This window comes from Dromaius novaehollandiae, chromosome 1 (assembly GCF_036370855.1).
Source record: "Dromaius novaehollandiae isolate bDroNov1 chromosome 1, bDroNov1.hap1, whole genome shotgun sequence".
NCBI lineage: Eukaryota > Metazoa > Chordata > Aves > Casuariiformes > Dromaiidae > Dromaius > Dromaius novaehollandiae.
The window spans coordinates 474,159-501,301 of record NC_088098.1 but is presented as its reverse complement, the minus strand read 5'-3'; the positions used below and the strand labels follow the sequence as shown (position 1 = coordinate 501,301).

Genomic DNA, 27,143 nt, shown 5'->3' with positions numbered 1-27,143 from the left:
TCGTAAAACAAAGTGGGAGGAATTGGTGACTACACCAGAAAAATGTGCCGACTTCCCCACAGAAGATAAATGATTTTATTTCAAACAAAAAGCCAGATGTCCAACACAGGAATGCCCTCTTAACATCACAGCCAAGCTACTCATCCTATTAATATTATGGAGATAACAAACACTATGCAAAGGGCTTTTCTCACCATGTTTTGTCCTCAGGCCACAATATAGAAGAATCTGTCCTCCTGCATGCCACAGAAGGAGCAATGAAAATCTATATTCGGATGGGAAAAGACACATCCATATTATGGCCACAGCACATGATTATTCTCTTTGATGCTTTTACACCTTGACTCATTCCATAGCATGATATCCGAGTGACTATGCTTTTTAATCTAACAGCAATTTATTTATTTTTACCTTTTTAGGCAAATGCAGTGATTTCTAAAAGGAAAAGAAGAAGGAGGAGGGGCATCTGAACAGGCTGTGCTGCATGTAGTATCAGTGTGCTTATAAGGACTGAGAAGTTAAGAGCAGAAAATAGAAAGTTCATTCCAGTATTCCTGGAAAGAGTCACAGCTGTGAGATCTAAAGCAGACTCTGTGGATAATAGTACTATGAAAACATCTCTGCACGTACGTCTACTGCAGCAGAACAGCTCTGCTGCACTGCTACTGCCTCTGCACGCTGTGCAGCTCTGCAGCACGAGTCTGCACGCTCCCCACGCTTACGTGCGCTCTGCTGCTGCTCCTCAGCACAGCCAACACCTACTTTTCTATTCCCCACTACTCAGTTCAGGGGATACATCCACTCCTCATCCAACAGCAAGCGGATGCCTTGAGGCAGCAGCAAGAGGAGCTGCAAGTCAGGACTTTGCTCCATCCCCAAAGCTAAGCTGCCCACAGCACAAGTCGGAGGAACGAAAGTGCTGCTTTTTCTGCGTGCTAGGCACTTGCCTTCTCCAGCCAGTCAAGGACAAGGAAGAAACCTGTGTTCCCATGCCCTCCATTCTGTAAAACCCTCTACAGAGTGGCATTTCTTCACAGAAAACTCAAAGGTGGTCATCTACTGTTGATGGTGTTCTACCTTTCCATTATCACAGATAAGAGAAATTCTTTTCAATCATCACAATTTATTTATTTAGGTAGTGCTACTGTATGTCTGGATTTTTTTCAAAGTTGCCTACCTTCACTTGGCCACGCAGACTTCAAGCATTTTCTATATTTGTTCTAGATTTCCAGAAATCTGGCAATCCTACTAGGTCATTCCTACTGCTTACATACGGTAGCTCCATCTGGGCTGCCATATGAGCAGAAATTCTAGATACGTTCACAGCAACGTGTGCTGTGATTATATTGCACAGATGCAGCTAGTCTGATGCTTTCAGGAAGTGTCTTTGGGGTCAGTCATTGCATGACTACACTGTAGACCCAACATTTCCCGCAAGCAAGAGACGGACCTCCTGTGCATGAACTACACAAGCTGATCTGGAACAAATGCATCTCAAATGTCCTTTGCACCTGCAAACCAACCATGCTATGCGTTTGCAATAGAACCAACACCTGCAAACCAACCATGCTATGCGTTTGCAATAGAACCAACACCTCCTGGAAACACCCAGCTTACTGCCCATCGTCTATACAGGGAATGAGTAATTTTTTTTTTCTATGAACCATACACACAGTCCTTGATTTAGAAAAGGAACTTTGGCCAGGCAGCCAGACTAACACTCTACCACTAAGCCTACAGGAAGTATCTGCTAATGATCTGCATCAGACAATAGATGCAGATAAACATGTATAAGAAACAGAATAATCTTCTGAAGCTACAGTCATTTAGCTCTAGGCCAAGAGAGACATTTTATCAGTATTTTCAGATGAGGCTTATGGAGCTGTTGGAAAAAAAGGGGTCGATTCTCTTAATGAGATGCATAAAAACTGTCCTAAAGAGAGGCAGATGATGCTGTGAGCAATGGGGAGCAGAGCATCCTTAATTCTGGATGCTCTTGTGAAGCTAACAAAGCATAAGAAGCCGTTGTGGAGCCAACGTGCTCAGGAAGCCTTCAGGCTGGAGGAGGAGGAGAACCTTGACCTGCAGACTCTGAGGAGTGAATCTCATCTCTTCCAGGACTGTCTTTTCCAGCAGGGCCGATAACCATCGGCACGGGATGCAAGGGGGCAGCAGCGATTGACCAGAGAGCACTGGTGCGAGCACCGACAGCAGCCTTGGTGTGCGGTTGTTACCTCCCCTACACCCTGCTACCAAAGACTATCGCAGGGCACATCAGCAGGGTGCCGGGCAGCCACGCGGGCTTGTGAGCGGGATGTCTTGGAGGTCACAAGTCCCATGAATTTGCCAGGGCGCAGAAAGGCTCTGGAAGTTGGCTGTGGCTTCTTACAGAGACCAAAGGTGCATTGGTCGCACCTCCTGAAAGTGTGGAGAAAGATTCTGCAAGGAAAGAGCAGCAGATTTGGTCACAGCCATGGTGGCAACTGCACAGACACCTACCAGTGCCATGAAGCACACTAAGAGATCAAATCATGGTTATTTGTCATAGAGAGCTGAGTGCAAGGTGCATGGACGATCAGCGCCTGGGGAAAGAGCACCCCAGACACAGGAGAGAGAGGAGGCAGAGCAGCGAGGATATTTCTTGGGTCTCCTTGTTCAGATGGAGCCACGATGGACAGTGCAATCCAGAGCAGGCAGCACAGGACAGAGAGGCCAGGCACGTTACCTTGGGGAAGAGTTGGTAAGAGTCTGGCCTCTGGTGCATGCAGCACCAAAGGATGCTCTGGAGGGCCTGCAGAGCACGTACCCAGAGCGGTCCTCACCGCCAGCACCAGAGACAGGTCTGCCGCACTTCCCGGGAGCTGCCAGACTCTCACCTGACGGAGAGGGAGATGCTGGGCTGCCCGTGCAAAGCAGACGCTTTTGTGAAACACCTGTAACCGAAGCGCGGCTGCTGCCGGTCAGGGAAGATTTCAAGTCGGCAATATCATCTTGATAATTGAAGCGGAGACGGCATCTGACTCAGAATTAGCTCAGTCTCACACCAAAGAGCGGGGGAGGAGTGGGAGGGAGCCAGGAGGCCAGAAACCTGATCAATTTTTACACGACAAACTTCAAATGAAAAGGGAGAGAAAGCAAATCAAATAAAATGAGGATAAGAAGAAAGCCTTGAGAGAGTAGGTAAATAAAAAAGTTTGTCAGACAGATGAGAACTGCTCCTTGGTAAGCAGTGCGGTGTGTTTAGTGCCGGGCACAGGCACGCACCTCTCCAGACCCCCGCCCGGGCAGCGCGCGGGAGAGGGGACGTGCAAAGGCCGGAGGTCCGGGGTACACATAGGGCACGTGCACCCGCTCTGTGAGCAAGCCCACGCTTGGCCTCTCAGAAAAAACAACTTACAGCCTGTTACACCATGACAAAAAGTCATTCAGGGCCAGACAGTCTTCCCATGCCCTACAAACTTATAACTCTAGCAGTGGGAAGCTCAGAGTTCAACTATACAAGGATTGAGAAGAGCAGCTAAATAAGCCAGTGATCTACCAGGAGAAAACATTTTAAATCTAGCACAAAGAAGAAAAAAAACCATGGGTCAATCACTGGTCCATCACTAGATGCAGATGATACAACTGTAAACAACAACACAGAAAAGGCAAGAAAGCAGGTATTTAGCAGAAACAAGGGAATGTATTCTTCCCAAAGGATGGCAGGAATGGAGCGGAAATTTACCTGCTATAATGAAGGAAGATGAAAGACAGCATTTGCTGAATGTAGTTAATATTCAGATAAAAAGGCCTGATAACTTACAAAACACCTTCAGAAAGACTAGTGGGGGAACTCTTCACACCATTAAAAGAACAGGTCTTAGAAAACTGGAGAAATTCCAGGGAATTGGAGGATCATCCGTGCTCTTCAACATTTAACATTAAGGAAAGCACTGACCTCCAAAACCGCAGACCAAGTTACGTGGCATCGGTCCCAGAGAAGGAATTCCTGCCTCCATCGTCCGCTGCCCCCCCGCAGAGAGCCCCCCCGCAGACCCGTCTCGCTGCGCCCTGGGGCTGCAGGTCACCAGCTCTCGCAGTTTAGCAAACCCAGCTCAGCCTCTTTGACTTCAGCCCCTCCACGCGTGTTTTTCTGGCACCTGCGCGGTCACTGAGCCCCAGCGACGAGGTCTGCTCTGTGCATGGCAGTCTGCAGTGGCTGCTCACAGCACAGGGCTTTTCTGTGGGGATCAGGGTCACCTGAGCACGCTAAACAATCCACAGTTTTAAAATAAATACAAGTTTTGTTCTAACCACGCAAAGGCTAGGTTCTGGATTACAGAGTAGAAATACTGTTAAAAAAAAAAAAAAAAAAAAAGCATTCTCTCTCTTCATGCATTTCATTCTGCTCCTCCCTTCCCGGTTTCCCTTTCTAATGTCCTTCCCTGTCCTTTTGCTACTAAGCAGCTAAAGTTATCTCCATATTTTCAGGTATGGTGATTCACACCTTTTCCCTTCTCTTTTGCTTTGCGATTGCATTTTTTGCCCACACCTGGGTTTATATTCCTACCATATTCATTCATTACTACATCTTTTCCTAGTTAACTTCCTTGCTGTTTGAACCATTTTCAGAACTCCCCCAATAGTTTATAATAATATTGCATAAGAAGTACTAACTATACTCACAATGTCTAGTTTGTTTTTTAACATCTTCACAGAAGCCACAGAGAGTACATGAATAATACTGATGCAGATTTAGCATTTAGAATGCTTTTCTGAATTATTTTCTCCTGCAGCCCTTATGCCAGTTTTGACAACTCAAAATCTAATTATATTTTTTCTTGTTTTTCAGATAATTTCCTTAGTTTTAGGAAAGTAAATCTTGTTAAAAAAAGAAAAGAAGAAGAAGACGACAAATACATAAAGTTTGACTGACAAGTTTATAAGCCTGGCTGACAGAAACAACTATGCAATCAGTGAGATGAAACTCAGTAAGGACTAGTACAAAGTGCTACACTTAGCATGGAGAAATCAAATGCACAAACACAAAATGGAGAATAAGTGGCTAGGCATCACAAAGCAGAAAACAACGTATGGTAACAGCAGAACACAACCTAAACATAAATCAACACAATGATGATGCTGCATAAGGACAAATTTTAATTCCAGGATGTATAACAAGATGGTAAGGCCCCATCTGGAATGATATGTTCATTTTTGGGATACAGTTCTTTGAGGATGGAAACAAATGCAAAGCAATAAGGTGAAAAAGAGTTTGAAAACATAGTGACTTAGGAAAGACTGAAAGAACTGGGCTTGTTCAGCCTAAATGACAGAAAACTAAGAGAAGATATGGTGACAGTCTTCCAAATCTTAAAAGAACATTACAAAAAGAATGGTGATCAGTTATCTTACTACTACACTGTTAGACAAAAACATATGCTTACTTTGCCAAAAAACAGGTTAAGAACTAAGAAGAAATTTCTGATTTTCTAAGCAGAGAGGAGCACTAGGACAAGCCACTTTGACCAGCTGTAGTCTCATTAGCGGAGAGTTTTGAAGCACATTTGACAAATGCCTGTGGGGCTGATTGCCTACATGGGGTAGCTAGAAAAAGTTATATCTTGACCTCTATTCAAGCCATTCGTGCCCAGGAATGTATGATACAATACATTTACCTTTTTCCATAACAGCATATTCAGATTGCAACCAGGATATGTTGATTACATATATGTTACGTGCTATGTATAATTTAACTAGCTCAAAATGTATTTGTTAACATAGAGATATCATCAAGCAGGACATTACTAAGTGGCATCATTCAGGTTCTTGGTCCTAATCTACTCTATGCTTGTAATGACCACTTAGCCAATGATATTGGCTCTCAGAAGGCAAAACTGAAGTCTGGTGGAATAATAAATTAGTTCTTGTTACAGCAGAACCTAAGCCTCGTGATGAAATGATCTATTAGATATAAAAGCCTTAAAATGCAAGTGTTAAAGGAGCTCAGACTATTCTGTTCATCAATGGAGAAAACTGATGGATGACCAGATCACTATGCATCAATGCTAATACATAGGGAAGAAATCCAATTGCAAGGCTTTCCAATTACTGCAACAGACATAAGATCCAATAATGGGAAGATTAAATTAGGTAGAATAACACTGAAATAAAACAGAACTTCCTAGCAGTGAAGGTAATTAAGCAGCTTACTAGGAGAGGTAACAGACTCAACCCCCTCCTTTAATCTGCGTCCTGCAGACTGCGAGCATGTGAGAGGAGCATGAACTTATCAGTCACAGCAAGAATTTCGTGCCTTTGCAACTGCGAAGCCATATGTCCCCCTCTTCCCTGCGTCTCTCCCGGGCCAGGGAAGAACAGGTTTGCCTGCCCTGTCCTTCGGTATCTTCATTCCTGAGCTCAGACAGGGACTGCACTGGTATTTTCAGACAGAAGGGCAGGAGGTTGCTTTACCCTGTAATTCCCAATAAGGCCTAAAGAGGCACCATGGCTGGAAAATGAAGAGAAGTTGTGCATGCACGAGCAAGCTTGTTACGCCTTTGGCGCATCAAGAAAAAGCCAGAGCGCTGCACGGGCAACTCCTCCTCTGCGGCTGGAGGAGCAAACCGAGACGGTGGGAGCAGATGCCGAGCACCCCGCGAGGCGCTGAGCTCTGCTTACACCACGCCGAAGAGCGAGAGGTGCCAGTCTCACACACGGAAATTGCTGTCACTCAGAAAGGCGCAATTAGACTTTACAATCACTAGCAGTTTATTTGCATTGCAAACTACTCTTTCAAAATCTGATTTATGAGTAAGTTTTTAATTAATTTCAAGTGTAAGAAAAGTTAGAATAAGCTAGGTTATCATGTTAGCTGATCGTTAAGGCTAACAAAGAGCTTAAGCACAGATAATAAATGCCTCATAGGGTCCCAAATGTCATCAATTTTATGTTAACGTTTAATGAACATACTTTTAAAAGCTGAAGAAATCCTGTTTTTCCACTCAGATAGCAAACGCAACAAGTTTGTGGAAGATGCGTTGCATTTTTGGTACATAACAGGTTGAATAACCATTCCGAGCACCAGCTAGAACTCCGCACCTCCATAAATTACTTTAATTTCTACAATAGTGGAGTTAGAGAGCAAAATCAGTAGTCTCCGCATACACTTATAAAAACCCACCTCCCCTTGAAATCCAAATGTTTGACAAGAGAGAACAGATGGAGGAGTACAAGGTTACTGTTGTAGTGACGACAAGAAAAATATGGAGCTTATTAATGAAAACAATGTTCTAGACATTCTTACATCAGCTAAGATTTTTGGCATAAGTTAGTTCTAAGTCTTTAAAGCACGTCAAACAGCAGATGCTGTTTCTGTTTTACACATGTTGAGGAACAATAGCAGCTTGCTAGCAGGAGTTCACAGTTAAGCTAACTAAACCGTAAAATAACTGCTAGCTTTATCTTCTTCAATGTATGCTCAACACTGAACACTTATAATCTACATAAGTAGAATTAAATGCATTATGTTCTATGACATCATAAGATAAGATGTCATTAATAAGTAAGAAATCCAAGCATTGTAAGCTGAAACTTAAGTTAAATTAGAAAAATCACAGTTAACTGAAGACATTCTTTAAAAAAACCCTCTGTTTGAGCAAATTCTGTTGCCTGGGCAACATAACTGCAAATTGTAGAGTTCAGACCATGGTGTCTATTTTACAGCAACAAGATAAAAATTTTTAAGGAAAATACATCTCACAATGTGCTTGCGTTCTACTAAAAAACTGATACAAATGATATGTTAAGATAACATCGAAGTGCAAATCTTTAAGGAGAACCATTCAAAGTGTTACCAGGTTATAAGGCCCAATCACATGTGTGACAGATGCAAAAAAAATTGAGAAAGGTCAAGGTACAAAATAAGAAACAACAAGTAAAGAATAGCCGGAAAACAGGAAAACCTATTATAATACATGAGCTGTAAGAGCAGATCGACAGAAGAGTGCACCTGCAGCTCGACAGGGGAGGAAAGCTCTGATACGAAGAATGCTGAAGGGTTTTTGCTTCCGTTTTTACTCCAAAATTGGCTGTGATCATGCGGCAAATACCACCAAATCAGCGAACCAGTTGGGCCTGATAAAATTGGCACGGTATTTGGGGGAGTACTTGCCTTTGTGCCTGTTTCTGCAATCAGTGTATGAATCACCTTTGCTTTTCTGCAAATCACCAGAGATTTGCAGACCATAAGCTGAATTACACTGCCAAAAATCTGTTAGAAGAAATCGCAGACATTAGTGGTTAAATTTGATAATCTTTGAAAGCTCTCAGAAAACTGGAACAGACATTACAGCCAGCTTTAAAAGGGTGTGGGACAGGAAAGAGAGGAGCATAGCACTATAGACCAGGCAACTTAATTTTAATGTCCAGAAAAATCCTGGGTGAAGCAGATAATATGTAAGCAGAGATGACAGATGACAGGATTTTATAAAGAGCAAACCAATTTTAAGTGATCCAAGTTACTTCTGTGACAAGGTAACAGACCAGGCTTTGTCAAGAGTAAAGAAGCAGAAGACATCATATAGTTGTATTCTGCAAAACTTTTGACAGTCTCATATGACACTCTCAGAAGCTACAGAAATTAAAGCTAGGTGAAACTACTACCAATTGGATGAAAAACTGATCAGAAAGCTCATCCGTAACTCACTGTCAGACTAAAATGATACGCTAAATGGGTTTCACAGGACTCTGTCCCTGCCTGTTTCACAGGACAGGTTCAGTAGTATGCATTTTCCTTAGAAACCTGGATGAGGGCATACAGAATATGCTTATTAGATTCATAGGTCAGATTACTTATTTGGGGGGGGGGGGGGGGGGTGACAGAAGATGAAGCCAGATTCTTCTCCAAGGTGCACAGAGAAAGAGTAAGAGGCAACGGTCACAAGTTGCAACAGGGGAAATTTTGCTTGGGCATAACAAGATGACTCTTCGCCAGGAGAATGAGTAAGCAATGGAACAAGGCCCGGAGAGGTGGTAGCACTCCAGCCTCAGCAACATCCCAGCCTTGCCTGGAAAGGCCCTGGACACCCTCATACAGCTCTGGAGTTGGGCCCTGTCTGAGCAGCAGGGCTGGACTAAACATCCAGAGGTCCGTTCAGTCCAAGTTATTCTGTGAGTCTAGGAGACTCAGCACAGATACAGGCTGGAAGACAGCAGGCAACGGTTCTACTGAAAAAAAGATCTGAGGCTTACAGGATCACAAGCTGAACATGAGTCAACAGTCATGCTGTGTTTGAAAAGGAAGAACATATTGGGATTTACAATTAGCAGTCTCACCAATAAGATGCAATGTAATCCCTCTGCTCTGTGCAGAACAGGTAGGGTTTCAGCTAAGGCTACTTTTAGGAACTGAATTAAATAGATGATACGGGGAGAATCCAGAGTAAATCAACAGTAATGATCAGGTTATGTTTTCAAGGTCTCTGTTAGGAAAACCTGAATGTTCTGGGGTATTTAGTCCAGAGAATAGGCAGGGAAGGAGTGATGAGGCTGTAAAACCAGAAAAAGGCAGCTGCAATGAGGACAAAAATAATCTGTTCTGAATAACATGGAAAAGTAATGGGCTTAAAATTCAAAAAGAAAGATTCAGGTTAGATGTCAGAAAAAGCTTTCTGACAGTAAAGACAGTTAAGCACAAAAATGGACTACCCAGGGAGGCTGCAGCCATCCTCCAGCATGGAAAGAGCTCACAAATAGGTTAGGGAACGCCAGTCATTAAGCATTTAGATAGAGCTAATCTGGGGGGGGAGAGGGACGGGGAGTGGTAGGAGAACAGACAAAATGACCTCTCAGGTTCCTTTTTAGTCCTAATTTTCTATTGCCTTCTTTGATGAGATGGCTAGCTTTGTGGACAAGGAGAGAGCAGGGAACGTGGCAATGAATTTAGGAAGGTTTTTGATGCGGCCTCCCATAGCACCCTTACAGCAAAATTGGACAGAGATGGTTTGGATAGGTGAACAACAAGAAATGTGGAAAGTTGGCTGGATGGCCAGGCTCAAAGGCTGGAGGATAGATACTGGGGCCGGTACCATTTAATATTGTTATTAACAAGCTGGATGGTGGGGTGGAGTCCACTGTCAGCAACTTTGCAGGTGATATCAAACCCGGGAGCAGCTGATATGCAGGAGGACAGGGCTGCTATTCAGAGGGACCTCCGCAAGCTGGAGAAATGGGCCAACAGGAACCTCAAGGCTGTGGGATCTCCATCCTTGGAGGTCTTCAGCACTCACCTAGTCACGGCCCTGAGCAACCTGCACTCACAGGCCCTGCTCTTAGCAGGGACAGAACAAGACGCCTACAGGGGTCCCTTCCCATCCATGTGATCCTGTAGTTGTATAATTTTATTAATTTTACATGTGAAACTAGCTAAGCTACATTATCACTGAAGAGCTAGGAAAGAAATCAAGCCATGATATAGACATCTGTCTCTCACCCTACAGTATATCTGAGGGATGAATCACACCCTAAACCCTGCCGACTCCGTTGAGTAGTTCCCCGGGAATCCCACAGGCAACCCCGACAGTTGCTCAGATCCAAGCGTTGCATTTCGTCAGGGGAATCCCATGCCAGGTAGTCAAACACCACGTTGGTGGCACCTCACCCCCTCACAGGTGCGTGAGTTGAGACCACCCACTCATTTCTTGCTGGACACATCCTAGAAGCTTGGGTCACCTCCTGACAAGCCCATGCCACCACGGCCAGAAGGGGACACCCTGGCCTCCCCACCAAGGGACAGCACGTGGGACACAGCGCTCCCATCCCCACACTGCAACCCCAGTGATGCCTTGGGTTGTCATTGCAGGCCAACAGTGTCCCCTGCTTGGCATCAGCCTGCCACAAAGCAGCAAGTACCAACACCGAGCAGAGTCTTGGCTGTGCAGGGAGACTCGGGTCCAGAGAGCAGAAATACAACCTTTATGCATGTACTCAGGTGGTGATTTCCTTATGTCAAGCTAAACATTTATCAGAAGTGCTCACAGCTGAGTTAAAAGCAGTCGAAAACCTCTGAGGTGTGCTTGAATTTCATTACCAAGGTTAGTTTTACTTGTCAAGAAGTACTGATTTTAGTATAAGTCACTGAGAGCACTGAAGCCAGAGAAACTTTCTACATCAACAAAACGGTTTTTTGTTGTAGTACAGGTTACTTGCTAATAGCATGAATTATCCACAAAATAAAACTGTTTAGAAGAATTGTGTGAAACATCACAAAAATGCAGTAATCAAAAGGACAACTTTTTGACAAAGAGAAGAAGCTCTGATTGTTAAATTTCAGCAAAATGAGAAGAAATTTGAAGTAGCTACTTGCATGTTATTTTTATATTCTGCATATGATAATCCTATGTATGTATAAATGGAAAAGTTCAACCATGAGTATCACGAGAACATAGAAATTTGTACAAAATTGGCATTTACTGATCATTAAGGAACTTGCCTGCATTTTAAAACTTACTTCAGAACTGTTTGGGATGAGGCAACACAAGCAATTCCACAGCTCCACTGGCATACAAGCTGGACAATCTATGTTTAAAGATTTTTAGTTCTAATTTCATACAAGAATCACCTGCTCACATACAGAAGCAAACCTTTAGCTCAGTATGAAAGATTGTGATAGGATTTTCAGATAATATCATTGAATTATTATCCCTCAATTGTTAGATCTTCCAGTTATGAGCCCACTTTTTGATAGGTCGTGTCAAAGGTGTGGTATCTTCCATTACTGCTGGGAAAGGAGGATTGGAAGGAATATATGTAGAAAGAAAGATTACTTACCAGTGACCAGAGATTTCTCAGACACATTTACCCATGTGAACTCAGATGTGCACTACAAACATCCTCATATCGACAGCAGAACTCATTTCCCTTTGAACTACCTAGGGACCTGTGACTGACCAGTAAAGCCCTACAGTGGAAGAAGGGTCAGAGGAGACGGGCAAGGGCGAGGTGCCCATGAAGCTCAGGAATAATGCAGGATGTGACTCATTAACCCCAGCTGTTGCACAGAAAGCTCACTTTATCTCAACACAAAGCAGACCGGAGGGTGACCTTTGTTTTAGATAAGCAGCTATATCCGTTGAGTGGACCAACCAGTGCAAATGTTTCTCCCCGAGATAGCCAGACCAGCCTGGGGGGAAGTGTAGACGTGGCTCAGCCCAACACAGAATATAAAACCTGAACAACTAACAAAGGGATTTCAGAGAGAGCAATGGTCCTGAGCTGGCTTCAACCCACCTATTCCTTCCCAGCGCCTGGGGATGCCCAGCATCCTAATGGTGAGCGTGTTATAGAGACGGGTGATGGGAACCACACTGGTGGTGTGACCGAACTGTGTATTGCAATTGCTGTGTTTTGCTAAGTGCAACTTACACTGGTATTGTGATTTCAGTATGTTGCTGTATCACTCTGCTAAACCAAAAATCCCATGCAACATCACATACCTTCAAAGTAAACTTTTATATTAAACATTAAACCCTCCATGTGTGGAATATCTAAAAGAACCTGGTCAGAGTATTAGACTCTGACAGGACCTCTAACTCCTCTCCATTGTCCCTCTTCTTCTGAGCCTGAACACGAAAGGTACAGCATGCCCATCATCATTTCAGATCTTCTTCAACCTTGCAGAAAGAAGTCAGCACCTCAGAGGCCTCTGGGGAAAGGTGGGGGCTCAGTAAGCCAGCACGCGGATGAAGCAGCTTGGGGAATCGCAACTTTTCACTGAGCCTGCCTGTATGTTTGCACTGTGGGTGGCAGTTGCAGCCCAGCTGTAGAGGGGTCCTGAAGTTTTTCCTGCAAGCACCAGCTGCAGACTGCCCTACCGAGTCCACATCAGCTCTGAGATGCGGTGATACCATTGTACCTGGGGGAGGCAGGGGCCCGGCTCTAGGTGTCCACACCAGAAACATCAAGAGTGGAAGTATTCAACAAGTGACCCTGAAGTCACTCAGGCACTAACCGCACACTTCTGCTTAGGGCTGGAAGCTCCCTACCGTTAATTACGGCAAGGTCTGACGTAGTCGTTATGGAGAGAAGGCTGAACCGAGGATCTTCCAGGAATATACAGGGGCAGCCCAAGGGACCTCCAAAACTGTCTGGACAAAAAAGATCCATCTTGATATCAAGAACACAAAGTACAGACTCCACGTTAGAGACAGGAGGTTTGGGAAAGAAAAATGGGAAGTTAGTATTTTTTCCATGGTAAAATTTGGATTCCTCCTTAGAAGGAAGCTGCTGGCATCTCTAACAAATCATTGAAAAATAGAGTGCAAGGCAGATCAGCTGTAAGGACCTGAACATCTCCTGCTTTTTTTTAGCAGAGGCAACGGCAACTGGAAAGACTACTTTTTATTTAATAAAAAGTTATTAAAAAAAAAAGACCCAGAAGTTTCAAGAGCAAGCTTGCTGAGACATGACACCTGTTTTAATCCTATCAAAGCACTGGATTCCTGAAAGAGGAAACACCTAAGTCAGGCCTTGAGACATCTGAAAACCAGGGGCAAAAAAAACCCAAGAGCTCGTGTACTGGCAGTGATTAGAAAGCAAAGGATGTAGCACAGTTAACGGAGGCGGAGGAAGTCATACTCACAGCTCGCACCAGAGTAGCTGGGATGACGAACCCACCAGGGAACGGTTGCTTTCGTTAGCCGTGCTGTGCAAACTGTGCAATACGGCTACTAAGCAGCAGCAATTCAGGATTCTTCTCCTGCTGTTTATAGGGAATTCTCTATGTGAAAAAGAGCAGGATTCCCATGGTGGCAACAGCTATCCAGCCCACATGACAAGGCACATTGTAGTGAGGCTGCAGGGAATCAGATGGCTCACCCTTTCTGAGACTGAGGTAGCAAAGCCAGCAGGTATCTCAGAAGACTCCGAGAAGGAAGACAGACTGGGCCTTCCCGTGTCTTAGCTCTATCTGTACAGAAGTTAGGACACTAGGGTCTGGATGAGCAGACAGCTAGATGGGCAAAAAACTGCTTGGATAGTTGGACTCAGAGAGTGGTTGTTCATGGGTTGTTCTCTACCTGGAGACCAATGACAAGCGGAACATCACAGAAGTCTGTCCTGACGATCACATCTTTATCAGAGATACGGAGCAGGTGACAAAGTGCACTCTTGTCGAGTTTGCAGGTGACATCAAACTGGAGGGGCTGGCCAATACACTCAAGGACAGGGCTGCTATCCAGGACAAGCTGGAGGAATGGACCAGTAGGAACTCCATGAAATTCAATAAGGACAAATGCAAAGTGCTGCCCCTGGGAAGGAAGAAATGCTGGCAGCGATATAGGCTAGGGAGCAGTTCTGTGGAAAAGGCCCTGGCGGTCTTGGAAGACAGCAACCCGGACATGAGCCACAAGGGCGGTGACTCTGAAAGAGCAGAGGTTATCTCCTTCCCTCACCCTTGTTAATGTCAACCCCAACAGTCAACCATTTCTCATCAGCTGGATGTCAAGCCCCAGTATAAGTCAGGGAGGCCATTTCACATGGCCCATCTACAACACAGATGTGAATCATCCATAAAATCTGAGCAACAGAACTTCTGATGGGCACCTCAATCCAGCAAGTCACATCCAGCATCCTATCAGAAAGGCAGAAGGAATTTCAGGAGCTCTCTTCTGTGGATATCAGCCTCATCCTGCCACACATAAATGGAAACTTTCTGAGTCCTGAGGATCAATGGAGGATGCACAAAATAAACATTTGGAAATAGCTGTGGTGTCAAGCAGATGACAAAGGCCATACACCCTAGAAGACAAGACAGTTTCTCTTTGGTAGCCCAGGCAGTGCCAAATCAAGGTTAGGAGAGGCTGTCTGCACCTAAGAACATGCTCATCTGGGAATCAGCAACTATTCTGATAAAGTTCAGCTTGCAAAGGTAAATGGTTTCATTTCCAAGTCAAATCATACCATTCGGATGCTCAAAAAGAGACAAACTCATTCACAGAATTTGAAAGGTTGTGTCTCTTGGGATTACTCTGTCAACCTGTCAATAAAGTAAGGGAAAAGAAACCCAAAATACTGCAATTGAACAGCAGCTAGCACTTAATGCTTTGGTAAAAAAAACAAGAAACTGTGGACAGGCTGACCTGAATGAAGGACTTCAAGCTGTCATGAGTCCCATGCAAGAACAAAACTGAAGTAGTGACACTGGATCAATCTTATCATAATATAATGCACCTCTTGAAGATCAAGACTTTCAGACAAGTCTTCTTCCTCCTAAAACACAGAACACTGCTTACTGTTGCCTTCTTGAACTACCCAGAGAAGGGAGCCAGGTTCAACCAAGAGTCAAGATTACCAAGGAAGTCCACAGTGACAAGGCAGGTCCAAGGTCAAGCCAGGAAGTCAGTCCACACACCAGGGTCAGGATCAGGTCTGGCGAGGGTAACCAGAGTCAAACACAGCCCAGTGATCACCAGGAGGGCCCATAGTGACAAGGTAGGTCCGAGGTCAGGTCAGAAGTCAGTCTGCAGGTCCAGATCAGCTGTGTCCATGGCCAAGCACAGGCATGGCTGTGGCTGAGCTGGAGACAAGTATTCCTATAACACAGCTCGTGCAAGGACTGAGGCCTGAGCTTAAATTGGCTCTTGGGCCCACAGGCAGGGGTGAGTGGAGTGCCCAGGAGAGGCTGGTCAAGGCCAGTAAGGCCTATTAGCGTCCTCAGGGCCCTGACAACATGGCCCTGAAGTGGATCCAGTTCTTTTTCTAGTGACAACACACCATTCACCCCCAGGCAAGACAGACTCATGAAAAATGTCCCTGAAAAGGGAGAGGGAAAAGAGGATTGTGAGTAGAAGTAAAGGGAAGTGGAGCACGCAGCTGTTGGTGATTGTTCAGTACCCAAGTGTCTAATGCTGTATGACATCAAGACAGTAAAATCCTAGCAGAAGTGAGAAAAGACACAGAAAGGGAGTCTAGAGGACAACAGCACATGTTGCATCTTCAGAGCTCCTGCCTAGTTCCATTAGTAGACTGGAAAGACTGGAACAGACCAATGACACATGCCTAGCTTCCAGAGGTCATTGGGTCACAGGGAAATCTGGAGGCCTCTGACCTTGAAAAAAATAGAAACATACCTGTCATATTTCTCAGGACAGAGGAAGAGGTGCCCACTGATTTTAGGATAAACCTCAGTCGGGGGGGGGGGGGGCAGAACTTCATCAGAAGAGAGAATAATTATCAGGTGGAAGGTTACGAAGGCCTTCTTACAGAAGAGGCAGTATCCAGTGCATCCAAAGTGGCCTGAAGGGATATTCTGGAGAACACACAAGCCTCAGAAAGGTGACCTAGCATCAGGGGAAAGGAAATCAGAGGATGGCAAACTCTGATGAGAGCTCAAGCTCATAGTGAGGAAGTAGCACTTCAACTGCTGCACAATGAAACTGCAACAAGACAGGTCAAAGGTGGAGTAAGAGTCAAGCAAGGTGATATGGGGTGAGCCTTTGGCCTTCACTGCACAAATTAGAGCCAAGATGTAGTCATGGCAATGGTGGCCCATTTGGCAACTTCTGAGCTACTTTGATGAGTCAGCAAGGACCAGACCTTTGCAAACTGAGGAAGCAAAAGCAAGACAAAGTGGCACCTTCCTGTGACAAGCTTCTGAGAAGAGCATCTATGGCTGGAGGTCCCTGATGCCTGCCTTGGCAGACATGGGGTCTGATGGGGTTTTCATGACCTTCTCATGCAGAAGATTTCACTGATCTCGCTCTCAGCCCCTTTTGCACCAAGCCAAGCAGAACGGTAAAAGAAACTCTTTCCAGGAATGAGATCTTCCCCAAGTGAGTGACGGTGTGGAGGATGATACTCAGCCATCATAAGTCACAGAAACTTAGAAGAACAAGCTGACACACAAAAGAAAGAGACAGAAAACAACTCGTTACACGGCTACAAGCCTGCAGCAGCAGAGCATACGATTTCAACAAGACAATGAAGAGAAAATGGAATGGTCCCACGTATCTCCTGCTTTATATAAGCAGTCAATGAGAACGAGGGACAGCAGGGCGTGCCCATGAAAGTGCTCATTGGTCTGACATGATGGGCATGCATGCCCACAGCGGCTCACACGTGGATGGTCAGGCAGAGGAAGGACTAGACACTGGATCTGCGTTCCCCAACTGGGAAAGCCACACTGGTGTGTTACAACGGCATCAGCTCTGATCTGTCAAATGTTCCTGGTGACTTCAGAGATCAGAGAATTGCAAGGGGAGAGGCAGAGGACAGAAAAGCAGGAATGAGCCTGGAGAAGACTTCTGCCCCTGAGAGCCCTAGAGCCACGCTGACAGTGTGGCATTTTGTCCAAATCGTAACCCTGCCAGGGAATGGGGAAGGATGTCGCTGAGTGATTCAGCAAGCATTCACCGTGTTTGTACGACTACCTGCCCAGTACATCTGTCTGCTTGTTCCAGTCCTCTGCTGGGTTATCCCTGCACTGTTTAAATATGATGGTGGTACAACACATGCACAACTGCAGCTGCCCATTTTCACAGCCCAGGCTTGAGATGAGCGCCTGTCCTGCCCTGCTTGCTGGTACGATGGACTCTGTGCTGTTTCTGAGCCATGAACACTGCACAGGAAGACAGAAGGCCCTTAAGACTCATTTCACCCTTCAAAGCGCTATGCTACTGGAAAGCTAATGCCCAGGCAGCACTTCGCTTCTGATCCTCCACTACACATACTGCTAAAGCAGCTGGAAGGGGGGGGGAAGGAAGAAGCTTTCTTTTCATCCAGTATATTTTGGGTATGCAATATCCTACCTGAAAAATGATGTCTCCATCCTTCAGGGAGAAGAAAGTGTTTGGATGAGGCTGTGGAGCTTTGGGAAGGACTGCATCTACACAGGGGACTCTCTTAGTTTATAGCAGAAATGCAAGCTAAGAGCAAATAAAGACAGAGATGTGAGTACAAACACTGGGTCAGGAAATTAGTAAGCTGCAGATTGCCAGAAGCTGGGAAGTGTTCTCACACTCCTTCCTGGAACCTGCCGTTAGGCACACGGAGGGGATAACGCGCTCAGCGCTCCCGTACCCCCATACGGACCGAGCACCGTGCTCCACCAGCGTTGTGTTAGGCCAGCGAGCAGCTGGAACAGCTTAACGACCCACACACAGAGAGGTGGCACACCACCCACCCCCCCAGCTAATTTGCCTCAAGGAAGATAACCAAGCAGATTACAACTTCTAAACTCTCTAAATTACTCAATGCTATCTCGAGTCATCTCAGGCCACTGACACCAAGCTATCTGATTAACAGTAACAATCAAATTAACAGCAGCTATGTGCAGCAATCTGACTAAATAGCCACACAAAAAGAGAGGTATTTATATGGTCTCTGGGCCCCAGGAGGACTGCTCTGGGCAGCACGCGTGCGCCCTCGCGCAGACTCGGGTTTCCCCTGCCATGCGGAAACTCCGCTGCAGAAATGCGGCATCCCATTACCAAAACCACACGAAGACGATACATGAGGAAGCGCCAGACTTCACAGCAGTGGGTGACTTACTGACATGCTGAAATACTGAGCAAACAGCCTAAGCATGGAGCCACACAGTTTCTGTTTGAAAGCTGGGAACTGATAGGCGCACGTAGCACTAATATCAAATTCTGGTTTGGATCGGGTTCTACTTATGTCAATAAACAACATGATTGGATTACAAAGCACAGTTTTCATTTTCTGGAACAGAAACTTCCAATTAGTCACACTACTTCAGAAAGGAAAAGAGAAACACTTTCTCCTCATTAGCACTCGCTAGGACTCTGCAGGACACGAGCAAAATCAGAGCAGAAGTCATTTCTTCACCACCCGCTATACCACCGCTCCTTCACAGCCACCCCACGTCCTGCAAATGCCAAACAAGAAGTTCCCCTTTGTCCATCTCTGGATTCCCAAAGTTCAATTCATTCGTAGAGGAAGCAGCCATTTCCTGGAAGATGCCCCTTTCTGGAACTGAATATTTTTAGGTTAAAGCAGAGAGATTTCCCAGAGCAAAGCTCCCCGAAGAGCAGCAGTATCTCCGAGCACGGCAGACCTTCCCTCCTCCATCACACAAGCTCTTTCATGACCTGTCTCCCAGGGTGGTACATAAAATGGAGCAGGCAGAGAAACGTCTAGGCGAAGGTGGACTTCACAGAGAAGAGCCTCCCACGGGATGATGCCCCTCGTGAAGGGCTGTCGGGCTGAGCCGACGCACCTCCTAGCACGTGCTGTGCATCAGCAAGGAACAGCAATGACACCAGCCGCTAAGAGCAAAGCTGCCCGGAGCGGCGATCCTCTGGTCCTGTGCATGCAGCACCCGCTGGAGCCAGGCACCTCGGGCTGCCAGGGCAGGTACGGGCGAGACTCCCCTCCTCCAAACACCAAACACCTGCACTTCGCCCCGTAAATGACACTCCTGCCTCCATCAGCTATTACAGGGCACCAGGCAACAGGATACAGTGCAGGGATCTGCACGGGAGACACTTAAACTCAGTCACATTCACTCTGCTATTGGTGTCCCACCACGGTGTAAACCTAGGTTAAAGTTCCCATATCTGACAAAATATTGGGCTGCCTATAAGAAACACTCAGTTTGACCTTCAGGACCTTTTTTTCTTTCAGCATCCAAACCAACATGTAAGTAACATGGTCGCAGTTTTATTAAAGAAATTGGTTCTAAACAGATTAAGAAAATAAGCTATATATTCATTTCCTGAAACTACATAAACATTTTTAGTTCCTTACACCTGAACACAGAAATATTTAATTAACTGATATCTCCACACAGATGCATGATTTGTACATACAAGCATGTTAATTACACATGCAAGTTATATGTACACTTTTTATGACTGTAAGCTTAATTCACATTAAAACATACGCTTACTTAAAATTTAAATGAAATTTAAGCAGGCCCAGCACAGCCACAACGTGGCAGGTTTCCAGCACGTGCAGAACATCTGCTCAGCAATTCCCTACCAGTTCCCATCCAGGACAAACTGCTGTTCTAGTGACAAGTGCGGATCCGCATGTCTAACAAGAGTGATTGCATGTGCAACAAGGCTTCTCACAGGGATCACTCATGATGTTTGTAGGGATTATACAACATCATTGTGGTCATACTTGAGACTCTACAGCCTCAAACATCTATAAATGACATGGAGAAAGAAGCAAGGAAAAGACTTTCTAGAAGGCAAATGGTTTGGGAGCTCGTCTGCAGGCACCTCAGCTGGTATTTGAGTAAGACACTGGCAGGCACACTCTGCTCTCAAGGGATACCTGAAGATTAGTATTAGCTGGACATTGATTCAAAACATTTCTGAAAGGTCCTCAGGCAAGTGACTGTGTTTCAATGAGAGCACAGACATTGGCTATTTCAAGATCAAAAACTTTCACAAAGAAGAGCAAAGCAGACTGTGGATGGGAAGCAACCTCCTGCATCACAGATTGCAGCCTACGGTATTTGCAGACAGTCACTTTCCATAACTTGATGAATTTATGGAAGAAGCTGCACTGTAAAATGACTGAGCTTCCTCCCCTCTGCTTATGTTCCCCAGAGCATTTACTTGAAAGCTATTGCAGAGTTTCACTCCTCTTCTGGCTACAGGTCTCTTAACTTTACTAATGGCAAGTTTAGATGCATTCATTTTTGTGGCAAAACTTGTTTCTAATGATTCTGTTCCCTCTCTGACATTTATCCCAAAATGTTTATAGACATTAATAGTTTCTCCTTTCAACCCCCATTACACATGACAAGATAAGCCAAGCTCTTTCAGCCTCTCTTCACGCGATATCATCGTCACAGTCCCTTCCACGCGTACAACATGTTCTCTTTCCTCCCTCCTGCTCCAGCAACTAAGGCAACGTCAGAACAGACATCCTGAATCAGTGGTTTTGTTCCAGTAAGTTTTATCACACATGTGCCTAGGACACATTGCAGATGCTGCCCTCGTTTGGGGGCACGTGCTGTACGATCTACGTACGAAGAGCTCGGCGAGAGGAGCCGAGCGCAGGGGAAGGAGCCCGGAGCTCTCTGCCTCACCTGGAACGCAGTCTGGCTGTTGTAGTTGCGGATCTCTTTGCTCGCCCCGCGGAAGAGGAGAACCCGAGCACAGCTCTCCTAGGAAAGCAAGCAAGAGGGGAAAAAAGAAGAAACCAATTAGCATTGCAGACTGGCGACAACAAAGTAAACTATGTGGTTTCATTATGCTCAGAAAGCTTCCTTTGGCAAAAGAAAGGAATGTGTAAGGATGTTCAGCCCCTTTTAAGTGGTGGTCCCTTGGTCACCAAGCTGACCAGGTCCATCTGCCTGTGTGCTGCTTTGTGGCTCCTGCTCCCTGGCCATGCCCTAACCCCACACAAGCAGCACAGCTACAGGGCCCAGTGGCCACACGCATTGCCGCATGGTTTTATTGCTATTTACTGAAGCCTTCTATCGCTTTTGTTTTGAATGCTCTGTGCTTCTAAATGCTAGTCTTTCCACATGCTTACAGGACACTGTAGTATTTAATTCCTCTCTGCCAATCCACCCCACAAAAAAATTGTCCTTTCCACATAAGAGTCCTTGGTGTGCAGAAAAACACATCTATCATATAAGCCACAAATCAGCATACATGTATCGATGCCTACTGCAAAGCATAATAGCATTCAGTTTTTCACTTCAGGAACAGAAACCACAAATTCCATTTAGAATCAAACCACATAATTCAGCTTATAAAGTCTCTAGGAAGTAACACAACTTACGAGAGAAATTCTTAGATACTAACCTCTGCTCCCTGGGCACAGGGCCTGAGATAAGATCAGAGATGGCTCTTCCACCACCCCTGATTTCTCCTGAACTGAGCTCAGTGACCACACAGAAAATAAAACAGATACTGTGCCCTGCATTGCCTAATACAATCTTCTTTAAAATTCAGAGATTGGTAGTAAGATGCTTGTGAGAAGGAAGCTGCCCCTGCCCTGGGCAGTGTGCAAACCACAGGCTGTGCTCAACAAGCCCTTCCTGGGCCAGGTGCCCCCTCTTACAGTTAAACCCAAACACCTGGAGCAAATTAGCACTCTCCACCCAGGCAAAGTGCTCCCTCCCAAACAGTGATGAGGGCTTGCTACACCTGGTGTGTAGTAGCAACAGAAACCAGAGGGAAAATTAGAATGAGTTAGCCAGAAAATCAGCAAAAACCTCTTGGGAACAGGAATACATTAAACAACCATCCCTCTGGTCACCTGCTCTTGAGAAATCTGAAATGAGACCAGTGCTCCATACAAAATCACCCTCACCCGAGGAAAGAGGACAGATACAATTCAGAAGAACTCTTCTAGGTCTGGAGTTGGAAACAGCAATAAGAAAGTGCCCCAGTCCAGTGTGGGTCCTCCCCACCTCATACAGTTTAGTGCCCTACGTCTTCCTGTTCTCCTGCCCCAGTCACACAGGTGTACCTGGTTATAGAGAGCACAGATGTGCAGGGCAGTGTTTCCTGAGGCGTTCTGTGCAGTCATATCAGCTCCGTAGAAGAGAAGATGCTCCAGGTGCTGAACATGGCCATAGCGACATGCCTGCTCAGAACACAGAAGGAGAGAAAAGAAACAGAAAATCAGGAAGGAGCACGAAGGCTATAACCCAAGAGAACTCAGGCAAACCCTGTAACATCCTCCTGCCTCTGCTGGATTCACCCAGGCAAGGAAAGTTGTATCAGGCTACAGCTGTACCTGGAGAGTCCTGTTAACACAAATGCAGTATTGCTATGTCTCAAAGACACACACTGCCGCTCCTTACAGTAATACACATGTGAATACATCTCAGACAAATCACTTCTATGAACAAGTCATAATCTGGGAAGGAACAACTGACTGAGGCCAGAATAAAAAAGCTTGAACGTTAGGCCTGGGATGAGAGCTGGAGCTGGTACGTCATGTGCAAATCTTCTGAAAAACCTGGCACCTCTGTTCCACCCAAACTGGTAAAGAAATACAAGGCGACAGGACAAGCCCCTCTGCCGCCAGCAGAAAGGCATTCATCCCGACAAGCTTCACGGGCCCCTGCTGCAAAGCGCAGAACGGGGCGAGCGCTGCGCCGGGGCCGCGGCCTCCCCCGCGGCTCACCTGGTGAATCTCCTGCCAGCCGTTCTCGTCGACGCAGCCCAGCCTGGCGTAGTCGTGCAGCAGCAGCTCGCAGCAGTAGGGATCCCCCCCCACCATGGCACTGTGGTACAAGGGGGTCAGGCCGCGGCTGTCCTTGTAGTCCGGGGAGGCTCCCAGGTCCAACAGCGTCTGCAAGGGAAGCGGGGGCTCAGACTCGGGGGCGAAGGGCCAGGAGACCAGCGGAGGGAACGGAGACGCTCCCGGCCATGGCGGAGGCAGCACTCGCCACCTCGTTTGCCAAGGCTGCCATTATCACTACCAAGCTTTTCTAATGAGCTGTGCTCCCCCTGAAGCACCGTGAAGACGGAGGCCCCAGCAGAGAGGTGCAGGCTGTGCACACAACGAAAGGGGGGAAGCCGAGGGAAGGCAGGAAAGGATGGGCAGCACCCCACAGCTCAGGACCGGGGCCGTCGGGAAGCAGAGCTCGTTTTCCCAGCAGGCCAGTGCTGGCAACGGCTCTTCCCCCGGGACTCACCAGCAGCGCAGCGTGGTTGCGGCACCGGACAGCCCTGTGCAGAGCCGTCATTCCCTCCCGCGTCCTGAAGTCCAGGTGGGCTCCCCCGTTGCGCAGCACTTTGATCATCTCCGCGCCGTGCTCCAGCTGCGCTGCCGCTGTCAGGGGACACTCTGCAGCACACGGAGAGAGGGCAGGGGTGAGGACCGCCGCGCACGCACCGGCATCCCCACGGCCACGCGGCCGCCAGAGCATCACCGGCCGCGGCGACAGCGCCGGCCTCTGAGCTTGGCCGTGTCTCCCGGCCTGGGCTGCAGCAGTGCTGCCTGCTCCCTGCTTCCCTTGGGACAGCAACACCAAGCTCCACTTTGCTCCCAGCCTGGCTGCCGCAGACACCGGCCGGTCTTTCCAAATACCCGGTGTGTAGCGGGTCTGGGAGCTGCCTGGAAACTTCCCCCTCAGTGTCTGTTGGTGCGTGATGACGGCCCAGGACAGGAGAGGGCGAAAAAAAGGGCTGGCAGCTTAACAAGCAGCAAAAATGCCGTTGTTGGCTCTTACAGCGCAGAAAAGGCAATGTCTGGACACAGCAGTTATACAAAGGGGAAAAGGCGAAGGGGGAGAAAACGGGTATTCTCACTCCGTTTCCCCGTGCAGCAGGGCATGGACACGGGCTGCTGCGTCAAGAGCTTCACAGTTGTGCGCCCTGGCACAGCAGTCAGCATCAGCAGACCCGGTCTCGGAGCCCTTTCGCACACAGCTCCCTGCAGCCAGCGCTCGCCATGTCACGTCACACACGAAACACTCATCTGCAGTGGGAGAGCCCCCCGCGCACCTCTGCAACACCTCGCTGACCTCCAGCGAGTCCTGCTGAGCCTACACGAACTCGCCCGGTGGACCGGACCACCGTCCCATCTCTCGCCAGGAGTCAGCTCGGACTCCCAGCACTGCTCCATGGGTCGGGACAGGCTCCAGGCAGGGGTGTAATTTGAGCAGGCAGTGGCAGAATGACAGAAATCCCCTTCTACAGTCCTCCTCCACCTCTCCAACCCATGCTCTGCATTGATTTTGCAGGCATAAGCAGGAGCCCCATGCCCATCTCTTGCTTTCTGTTGCTGCACGCAGCTCAGAGGATCCAGGGAGGCCCCTCTGCACCAGATGGCCAAAGCCACCTCCATCAGGAACCACCTTACACCTTTCAAATACATAAGTTTTCCAATGAGCATCTCTTGGCCAAGTTCAGCCTTCATGAGTTTGCCACCTCTAAGAGCAGCTCGCCCTTCACTGCTGGGCGTCGAACGGACGCAGCTGCACCTGCAGACACCCCACGTTGGTCCCTAGCGTGGATGGGCACGAGACATCCCTCCCTGGGTGGAGGCCAGCAGTGCCGACACCGAGGGACGGTGGTTCCCATCCTACTCTGCTGCGTTTTAAGAGAGCTTTGCTATGAAAGGACCATGCTCTTCTATTCATGGGCTGATTTCGATCCCCCTCATAGCACCCAAAAGGAAGAAAAATGTTCATGGATATAAAATGAGAAAAGTTTCCTTAAGAGACAGGATGTTTTTCTGAACACTTGGATTATAATTAAGTAAACTTATTTTCTTCAAAGTGCAACGTTATAAAAAAAGAAAAGATAAGCATAGCTTCTTTTTTCAGTGTTTGAGAATGGTCTAACAACTCTTTAGGTCTTTCTGTCCAAATCCTTCATACCATATACGGAGCAGTGTAGACACTAGCTAAAATAAGATTTAATCAGCTAGAAATATATCTCTGTATTTTTTAGAAAGGTACCTAATTTGCACATAAATTAAAATCTCCTGATTTAGTAGAAATAACTATTAAAATGAGAAAAATAAAATGGTTTGAGATATAAATAAAAAGCATATGAACATTAATTTTAGAGCATTACCATTAATCAAATTTCTAAATGAAATAGGTAGAGGCCAGACAGGTCCTGTGGCTTTGCTAAAACTCTATGGGTTTTGTGTTACAAGACACCGATATTAAAAATGAAGATTACGGAAAACTGCATTCAAAAGGACCAAAGACTGGTTCACCAATAAGAGAAATCACCAGTAAATGAGGATGGTGACAGCTTGGTCTTCTAAGGACCTTTCCTCAGCTCAAATACCCAAATGTGTATTTATAGTGCAATCAATGGTATAATGAGCAAAATGGATTCATATATATATTGCTTAATGGCAAACAGCGGATCACTGTATACCTAGAAAGGAAGGGATGCATTTTAAATAGTCAAATAGAAGGTAATTACCATTGTAACGACATATGTGTTACAAGGGAGTGCAACAGTGCTCACACGACCAGCAATGTCACTTGAGAAGTAGTGGAAATATTTCCTTAGCTCAGCAGCTGCTGTGAAAATGAGAGTCCGGTGGTGGGTTATCAGTAACGGTCCATCTCTCTTCTCACCCTGGATGCCACCACCAGGCAAGGGCAGTGCCGGACACGGCACAGGAAAACGTGCAGAAACGGCCCTGCGTGTGAACACGAGCGCCCTGGAGCACTGCCGGCATTGCAAAACGGCAGCTGCGGTGGGCAGAGGGACCTGGAAGACCTCGGCCGCACCTGCGGAGACATCGCTGTTGTTTCTGCAGCTCGGGAAGGCCGAGCGACGCGGTGGAAGCAGACACGGCCTGCTCCCCCCGAGGTGGGGCGGCAGCGGGGGTCCCGACTGGACACCGAGAGAGACGGCGAGAAGGTGACCTGGGGGCAGGACCTGCACAGTCCGCGCTGGAGCGGGGAGGTGAACCGGCCCTCACGAGGAGCGCGCGGTGGGAAGGCTCTGCCTCCCCAGAGAGCCTTCCTCCTCCTTTCCACCCACACCAGAACCGCCTGTTTTGCACCTCCCCGCTCTCATGCCTCAGCTCCTTGGCCAGATCCACCCCTAGCTGAAGGCAAAGGGGAGGCAGCAGGACCAAGAGGAGATGCTCACGAAGTCATCATCTTCTAAAGACCATCACTTATTCTCCATGCCAAATGCTATTGTTTACATTTCCATTGTTACTGCTGTAACTTTCAGTGACTGCTTTTCACCATAATAAATTCTCTTCCTCCTTTACGGTTATTTTAAATTATTTCAACATAATTTGGCCCTGGCAGTGTTATAAGGACTCACAGGCTCCCACAGACTTCAGAATGGGGCATGGAAAACGAAGTCTCCCCATCAGCTCCTGCTCCAGGCATCTACTCCTATTTCCACAGGCAGTAAAATCAGCAGTCTTTTCTCAGTACCCCAGTTTTAACGACCCAAGCTTCTCAAAGAGGCAAAAGACACAGAAAACAAGGCTCCAAATGTCCTTCTGCTCTCCATGCCAAACGCTATTGAAAATCTATCAAATTTTCTTGAATTCTCAAGGCTGAGGAAGGTCCACATGGGGCATTTCAAGATGCACTGAGTGAACTGCAGCTACTCATTCATTCATGATTTAACAGACCGCAGGCATTCCTACTATCTAGGATTTTAGTGATTACACTCTGCTAACTCTTAGAATTATGTATATCCAAATATACGCTTAAAGTAATTAACTAAGAA

General features: G+C 46.7%; 1 protein-coding gene across 2 annotated transcripts in view; it reads right to left on the bottom strand.

Annotated features, from left to right (window-relative positions):
* The window catches only part of SHANK3 (SH3 and multiple ankyrin repeat domains 3), a 368,629-nt gene that overhangs the window by 273,026 nt on the left and 68,460 nt on the right, over nt 1–27,143 (bottom strand). For both annotated transcript variants that reach the window (XM_064498806.1, XM_064498868.1), the window contains exons 5-8: nt 23,612–23,763; nt 23,098–23,265; nt 22,435–22,551; nt 21,041–21,118 (exon numbers count right to left, since the gene is read on the bottom strand). In XM_064498806.1, coding sequence (XP_064354876.1) covers nt 21,041–21,118; nt 22,435–22,551; nt 23,098–23,265; nt 23,612–23,763 — 515 coding nt within the window. The remainder of the gene's footprint in view (nt 1–21,040; nt 21,119–22,434; nt 22,552–23,097; nt 23,266–23,611; nt 23,764–27,143) is intronic.